This window comes from Entamoeba invadens (genome assembly GCF_000330505.1).
Source record: "Entamoeba invadens IP1 unplaced genomic scaffold scaff_1105074724629, whole genome shotgun sequence".
NCBI classification, from domain to species: Eukaryota; Evosea; order Mastigamoebida; family Endamoebidae; genus Entamoeba; species Entamoeba invadens.
The window spans coordinates 883,050-891,323 of NW_004440426.1; the positions used below are offsets into that span (position 1 = coordinate 883,050).

The 8,274-nt window shown below is 32.6% G+C and overlaps 3 protein-coding genes across 3 annotated transcripts; 2 read left to right on the forward strand and 1 right to left on the reverse strand.

The window, feature by feature from the left end:
* Window positions 1–162: 162 nt before the first annotated feature.
* Window positions 163–2,517, reverse strand: EIN_024060 (hypothetical protein; the record flags this gene model as incomplete). The annotated part of the gene is made up of 1 exon (XM_004257420.1): window positions 163–2,517. One exon carries the CDS (start codon window positions 2,515–2,517, stop codon window positions 163–165), a length of 2,355 nt encoding a protein of 784 aa, XP_004257468.1.
* Window positions 2,518–2,991: 474 nt separating this feature from the next.
* Window positions 2,992–4,731, forward strand: EIN_024070 (hypothetical protein; the record flags this gene model as incomplete). Its single annotated transcript, XM_004257421.1, has 1 exon — window positions 2,992–4,731. One exon carries the CDS (start codon window positions 2,992–2,994, stop codon window positions 4,729–4,731), a length of 1,740 nt encoding a protein of 579 aa, XP_004257469.1.
* Window positions 4,732–5,099: 368 nt separating this feature from the next.
* EIN_024080 (hypothetical protein) lies at window positions 5,100–5,423 on the forward strand (the record flags this gene model as incomplete). Its single annotated transcript, XM_004257422.1, has 1 exon — window positions 5,100–5,423. The coding sequence occupies one exon, from the start codon at window positions 5,100–5,102 to the stop codon at window positions 5,421–5,423; it is 324 nt and encodes a 107-aa protein (XP_004257470.1).
* Window positions 5,424–8,274: the final 2,851 nt, after the last annotated feature.

The following is an 8,274-nucleotide window of genomic DNA, read 5'->3' on the forward strand; positions in this document are numbered from 1 at the left end:
GCGGGGAATATTGAGATAAATTGATTCTTTTTTAAAATAAATTCTAATATATTATAATATTATAATATATTATAATTAATAAAACAACTAAAAATAAATTGCCAATAACACTTGAATAACTCTTAATTATTAATTACTAAGTTACATCAAATCATTCAAGAATTAATTAAGTAAATTTTGTTGATCATCTATTACATCATCAACCTTTTCAACACTCGAGTTGTCAACACCCCCATCCAATTCAATTTTGATATCATACCGTTTTGGCCACCAATTCCACTCACCAAACAAATGAAGAAGCGACGGCACGACCATTGTTCGGATGACAAACGTGTCAAGTAAAATTGCGAGAGCAAGTACAACTCCAAATTGTTGCAAAACCATCATAGAAGATAACATCAACGCAGAGAACGCCGCAGCCATAATAATTCCAGCGTATGTGATCAAATAACCGGTGTGTTCGACGCCAAGAATAACAGCAGACTTTGTGGAATATCCACTCTTTCTATATTCAAGTACTCGTGTGAACAAGAAGATATCATAATCCAAACAAAGTCCAACAAGAACATCAGTGCACATCACTGGCACGGACCAAAAGAGTCCATTGGACCCCGTGAAAACGCCTGCTCTGTAGAGTATAGAAGACGTGAATATCACTGTAGAGAGTCCAAAGACCCAACCAATGGTCAAAGCGGTTGTGAATATCACACGAATTCCCATTAAGAGGGACTGGAATGCGAGTGCAATTAAGAGTAAAACAATCACCATCAAACAGACTAATTGTATTGGGAAGAACCCCAAAATGTATTCGACTAATATCACCATGTCCACTTCACTCCCTACTAAGTAACTTTCTATTCCCAATTCATTGTGTAAGCCAGTCATCATGTTGAGCGTGTCGTCAACTATAGGTCGTGCGTCTGAAGTCTCCTGTGGCACAAGCATGCAAAGAAAAGATGATGAAGTAGTCGAGTAATTGTATGCTTTATAATAAAAGTCGATGTTTTGAAGTAGATGTACTTCTCTTTGTGTCAACACATTTCCATTCATGTAGTTGTAACAGAAAATGTTTTTCTTCCCAATACTCGATGGGACCCTCTCCCCAAATTTTTCCATAAAGTCATAAGACGCTTGTTGTGTTGGGTCTGATAACACTAGAAGTTTATATGGGGATATTGCCCCCGTGGGCATCACCTTCGTCAAGTCAGTGAGTCCCTGAATCGCTTCAGTGCCTTTAGGAAAACACTGCGACGACGCCAGCGTCCACATGAAATCCTTCATACAAATAATAACTGGGGCGAGTATTGCCAAAGATATGATTAGTACAACAATACTATTCTTTTTGTGACTCATCCACTTTGCTTGGAAATGCCAAAATTTGGAGCCGACTTTGTCCGAGTATCTGACACAAAATTTGCTGCACGGGATCATCCCTTTGATGCGGAAAAATTTGGGGAACATGAGTAAAAGACTTGGTGTTATAGTTAAATTCACAACGACCGTGAAAATCAAACAGATCACACACCCCAACCCTAATGTCACTATCACAGTAACTCCATAGAAACAACAGCTGAGAAAACAACAAATCAGAACAGACCCCGAAGTCGCGATAATACGACCGGAGTGCCGAAACATCGTTTTAACAGCATCAAAGTGGCTTTGGTCTTTTCTTATTTCTTCTGAATATCGACTCAAGAGAAAGAGACTGTAATCCACAGACATGGCAACTTCTAAAGCCACTGCAATAGCTGGGGCTATCGAATAAAATTCGGACCAATAGGCGATTGGAAAGAGTGAGCCGAATGATACTGAGACAATAACAATCAAATTGATGATTGGGATGATCACGAGGACTATGTTTCTAATGACATATAAGAAGATAAGAATTGCTATTGGGAAAATGAAGATGTCCATTGACTTCATATCAGCAATGATTGCTAAGTTGATGTCCATTGATGCGGCAGTTGGTCCAGTGACACTAATTCTATACCCGTCAGTGTCTAAATTTGATATTGTTTTTCGTACACTCTTAATAATGTCCTCAACACCACTAACAGGTGAAATGATCAAAATTGCAGTCGTGTCATTCACGACAAAAAAGTCGGTGAAATTGAGTTGGTGTGTTTCCTCGGTGTAAACACCCATCACTTTTGTTGCGTTGTTTGCATAAGCCGTTTCTGTGACAGCTTCACTGATTTCTTGTGTCTTATTTGTCAAAACTGTTAATCCATTCTCTCTAACTATAACAACAACCGTTGTTTCTGAGGCACTGTGTGACGGGTACAACTCGTGGTACTTGTTGTTTGCTGTTTCTGAGAGGGAGCCTTTTGGTGGAGTGAATTGAACTGTTGTGTATGAGAACAAAGTAAGTGCAAAATACGCTGTTGCTATGGCAAGTAGTATCCAGAAAACTACAATAAACCACTTGCACTTACTTATAACCAGAAATAATGTATCAAATATTTTTTCCTTAAACGCTTCGAAATGAGCGTTGAACGACTTAAGCTTTTCTCCCATGTTTCTATTGTTTTTTTGTTCTCATCAATAGTAAAAAATGTCGAATTTTGTTATCATTTTTGGTGATATTAGAGTCATATTATTATAGTATTTTATTATTTTTTGCTTATTAACATTTTGAATTGTCGATTGTCTTTTCAAAAAGTATTATGTTTTAAACGGCAATTGGAGTTCAAATGTTTTTTGTTTTTTAAACTATTTTTTATTAACCCTTTTATATTTTTGAACAATATTAAAAAGTCTTTAAGTTTTATATTTTGGTGGATTTTTTCAAAATTTCATGAAGAATTAGTGTCTGTGTTTAGACAAATCCTATATTATAGTAATATTAATATACTTAATTATAATACATTAAAATTTACTACATTATATATAATATATATAATATTATATTTATTATAACACTATAAATGTTATATAAAACATTTATTGAATTAATACTAAAGGTCTTAATGCTATGGAACTCGAAAAAGTATGAGCAAGTCCCTGACCCCTGAGGAAATTCAACGCCAGCAACGCTTTAATCGTCACCAATCAAATTTATTCAGCGACGCATGCAAAGACTATGAAAGAAAAGATTACAATGGCGCGTTACTAAAATGCGAGAAAATATTGAGCTCATTACCAGAAAATGGGGAGGCTCTTTCTATGAAGAACTTGGCGAAGTATTTCAAGAGGGAGCAGAGTGGAGCTGACACGATGAAGGGTATCAAAAACGCACTGAAAAACAATTTGAGAAGTCCGACGATATGGCACTTGTATGGGATTGTAGCCAGAGAGCAGAAGGACTATGTCGAGTCACTGAAGGCGTTTAAAACGATGAACAATATTGATGGAAAAAGTTTAGCATTAAAAAGAGACTTGTTCTGCCTCCAAATTCAGAACAGAGACTTTTTGGGTGCTGTTGACACCATCGACCAAATGATTGTGTTGAGAAAAGACTATCAAAACAATTTTATTTGCAAGGCAGTTGCATCTTTCATGGGCGGTCAAAACGACAAGGCGCTCAATGCGCTGGACTATTTCTTACTCCATTACAGTGATAACAGCGACAAAGTGAGGTACAACGACTTACTGATGTTTAAAATACAAATATTGATGAAGGGGAAATTGTATAATGCAGTCTTGGACTTTATTAAAACAAACACAGACAATTTATTGGAAGGAATTAAAGCGAAAGAGTATGTGGCAACGTGTTTGACTGAACTTGGGAAGAAGCAAGAGGCACTCGACATGTTAGAAACACTGTTAAAAATTAACAAAAACAATACCACATACCACGAACTTGTTTTAAAAAATTTGAATATAACAAATGCACTTGAAATGACTCCAGAGCAATTTGATGTGTTCAAAAAGTTCAATGAAAAATTGTGCATTGGAGACACTTTGTATGGCACAACGGAAACACTTTGTTATCAACAATATGACGAAGTGTTTGAACAAGACATCACAAAATTCATTGTAAAACTTCTTGAAAATTCAAGAATCAATGTATTCAAAATTTTGAGTCCACTTTTCAATAAAAATACAAGCAGAAATCATGCAGAAAAAAGAACCTTTGTCGAAAATTCATTTTTGAGAATTGCAGAGGCGTTGAAGAACTGCACGTCGTACAAGACACTTTCAGCTAAGTTCATTCAACAACACCATATACCTATAATACAGGCACGTATCGTCTTCTTACTGAAAGGTGGAAAGACTGAGGAAGCGCTTGCATATGCCACAGCCATTGACGAAACGGAGTTTAACCTCAAATATTACTACCTTGCAAAGTGTCATATGAAGTTGGGGCAGTTCCCTTTGGCATTGCGGGAGATCAAAACTGCTTTTGACCTTAATCCAAACGACAGATTTTTCTATAACAAAGCAATTAAATACGCACTGATTGCTGGCGACATAACTAAAGCTGAAAACTTAAGTAAGACAAAGGACAACAGCGAGGAAGATTTAAAGACTGAATCATTGATATTTACACTCCGATTTGCAGAGGCCTATTTGAAGAGTGGGAATAAAGACCTTGCGAGGAAAAGGGCGCTTATGATACTTCAGAAGTTCGACAAGGGTGTGACCGATATGTTTGAATTCCATTTGTATGTGTATGAAAAACTGAGCATTTGCGCGTACCTCGACCTCATGGATAACAATATGAAATACCAGGACTCCGATATCAAGAAAAAAGCTCTTGAAATAGTTCAACAGACACAGGAGATTTGACCAAAGTCACACACTAACATTTCTTTTTTTGTCCATTCCTTTACATTTTAATAGATAATAAATAACATTTATATATTACTAAGTGTGTATTAAAATTTATCAATTCTTAGAGTTTCAGAGAAGAATAAAGAACTGAGAAAAGCACTTTTATCAACACCCCAAAATCTTTAAACTATTGGAAATTCAATTCAAATAGTGGAAACGCCAAATTTGGGTACAAATAAAAATGAAAAAATTAATAAAAAATCAGAAATAAACAACAAAGAAACTATCAATTAAAAAGTTCTTAACAACCAAAAATAATTGAACAAACACCATCCCACGTCACACGCGGCAGAAAACGAGTCGAAACTCATAATGTTCATTCAATGCCAAAGTGCACTCTGTGTAACAAAGAGGTGTATCCAGCCGAATCAATGAACAGAGACGGAAAAATTTTCCACAGCAGATGTTTCAACCTTTGGAAGAAACAACAACAACTCGAGCAGAAGCACAAACAAGAGTACTACAAGACTCCAGAAGTTCGCCCTCAGTATTTCAGAGTTGCAGATCCCTCGACTGGTAAGCCAGAGGCTATGGTTGCTGGTGTGGACGACGAGGAAAACATGAAAAAGATTAACCAAGAGGAGAATGAGTTTTTAGAAAAAATGCACAAGATGCAAGAGACTAATGGAGCCAATCCGTTCCATTAAATCTTTGTGTCTGTTTCTTCTCTAATTTTTTTTTTCGCAAATTTGTGGTTTTTTGAGTTTATCCACACTCTTTATTTTTAATTTGATTTATATGGTAAGTCAGTGGAAGACTAGAACCAGTTCTTAAACATTATCTAGTGGACAAAAAATAGCTTCAATTTTGTTTAAACATCTGCATTAAATAAAACGTGGAAAAACTTAAAACAATTGGGATGGGGTTTTGGGACTGTTTCCCGAAATATTCCAATTTTATGGTCCAAAAGTAACCAGATAATGTTAAAAACCATCCTGTATAAAATTATAGTAATAACGTTTGTATCATAAAAAATTTTACTCAATAATACAACTTTATATAATTTATATATATTATTATAATAATAAAGTTTGCGTTTATTTTGTTTGTAGTAGTTAGTTTATAGTAATGTTTATAGGCGCTGCTTTTCACTTAATCTTCACGACATTAAATTTTAAATGATAGAACATAGAGGTTCGCGGTTATTAACTTTATGTTAATAACTTTTAACTTTAACTGAAATTAAAATTGTTTTTTGAATTTAATAAAAATGTTATAGAGATGGTCAAACATAATTGCGTTTTGTAAAATTTTGTAGCAATACAAATTCTAATAAAAGTGGTAAAACAAAAAATATAAAATACAATAAACTTTAAATGATATTTTAAAAACATGTTGTTCAAATAAAATAATAAATAATTCCCAAAAATGTTTATTTAATATACACAATGTTTTAAATATATTCATGACAAAATTAACAAAATCATAATTTCCAAACTTTGCAAACAAAAATCAGATGGTATATATTTCACAAATAATTCACTTTAAATTAAACAAGAATGATTAATAAATTCAAAAATATGTAAAAAAATTATAATTTATTGATTTTTTAAATTTTATAAATACCATGATAAAACAAAATGTGAAAAATAATCAAAATATAAGGTTGAATAAAAAATGCCAATTATTATTTAAAATGGTATATTAATTATTCGAACATTTTTGTAATAAAATATAATAGTTGACCATTAGATTATTAAATTTTTGAATATGCACATGTTTATATGTACTTCTTTTAAATACATGTACTCAAAATCATGTGAATTTTTTAAATAACATGTAAACTGGAAACCACAAATTGGTATTACCATAGAATACCGAACCCTAATAACCCCAATTATTTAATGTATTTATATACCATTGTTACTCTTTTTTTCTTATCTCACTACCACTTTATTTTTTTAAAAAATTATTTATTACTTTAAAGAAAAATACTTTAAAATAAAAGAAATAATTACCTAAAAGCACTAAAATATTTATGTGAATAAAGCGGTTTAGATAAAGTTGTTAATTCAGTTATTATAGCAAATAACCAATGAATCGCCCATCATTCTCGATACAAAGATCGAAACGTTTTTGCATTGAATCGATAAGGTTGTTGATGGTTTCATAAGATATGGAATTCACACGACATTTAGTTCATTTCAAGTTCTTTTAAATTTTAAAAGCACTCTTCTTTGTTCTCAAACGCATTTCCATTATACTCCACAAATGCTCGATCGGATTCAAATCTGGCGAGTATGGCGGCCAATTTTTTATTACTCTGATGCCATTTTCTTCAAACCATTCGCTTGTATACTTGGCTGTATTGCACGGAGCTCCATCCTGCATGAAATAGAATCTCTTGCCATAGACTTTCTTAGCTTCTTCAAAAACCCCATTGTCTTTTAACATTTGAACATAACCTTCTTTGTTCATTTTACCTTGACAAAAAGACAGTTTGGTTTTGAAATTCTTACCAATACCTCCCCATACCATAGTAGAAACATTGTATTTCGCACAATCAACAAAGGACTCTTCTGGGTGTTCTCCTTTTTTCCTCCAAATGTACCGTCCATCCGACAACAAACAAAAGCGACTTTCGTCTGTGAATATTGTCCTTGTTGTCCATTTTTTGAATGCATCAACTTTCGAACGTTTTTCGGTCTGTTTTTTACAAAAATCAAGTCGCTTTTTAAAATGAATTGGTTTCATATACGGTCTACTTGTTTGTTTGGTAAAAATAAATCCTTCTTTGTGTCTGGTTCTGTTGACTGTTGATGCACTGCCTTTTACTTCTTTTCCGACTTTTTTCGAAGATGAAAAAACGTCATTTAAAGTTAGATCTGTAACTTTCTGTGTGAATTCTTTATCGAATTTTGTCCGTCTTCCTCTTTTATGTAATACCACTGGTTTGTCTTGTTGAATATCTTTTTTTAAAGAAGAAATGTCACGAAAAAACATGAAAAACATGTCTTTAACTTCCATGTATGTCATCCCTTTTAAAAGCGCTTTTCTCGCTCCTTCAATTTTTTGCAATCGATATTTTTCTGAATCTGTCATGATATTTAAATATTTTTTTAGTTTCGTAAAAATTCTAGTAATTAACATTATTTCAATTTCTGTCTTAAAAAACGCGTCTTCTCTTGTAAATTTTAATAATTTTGATAATTTGCTTTAAAGAAAGCGCTGAATTATACAAAGAAAAATAACATTTTTTTGAAATTTACTATTAAAAATAATAAAATAATATTAAAAAATAATTTACTACCACATTATGATTTTCAGTTTATATTATGAAGTCATATTTATATGTCACAATACTTTTTTAAAAAAAGAGTGATACACAAAATTTTTGTGTTTTAAAGATGTCGATTTAAGCACAAAACGAGATGATATTTGTATAATTATAAATAACAATCAAAAACAAAAGTTTGTTAGAATTGTAGTTTGAAAATACATATACAAATTTAAATAAAATTTTTAAATTGTAAATGCTAAAAACAATGAAAAATATAG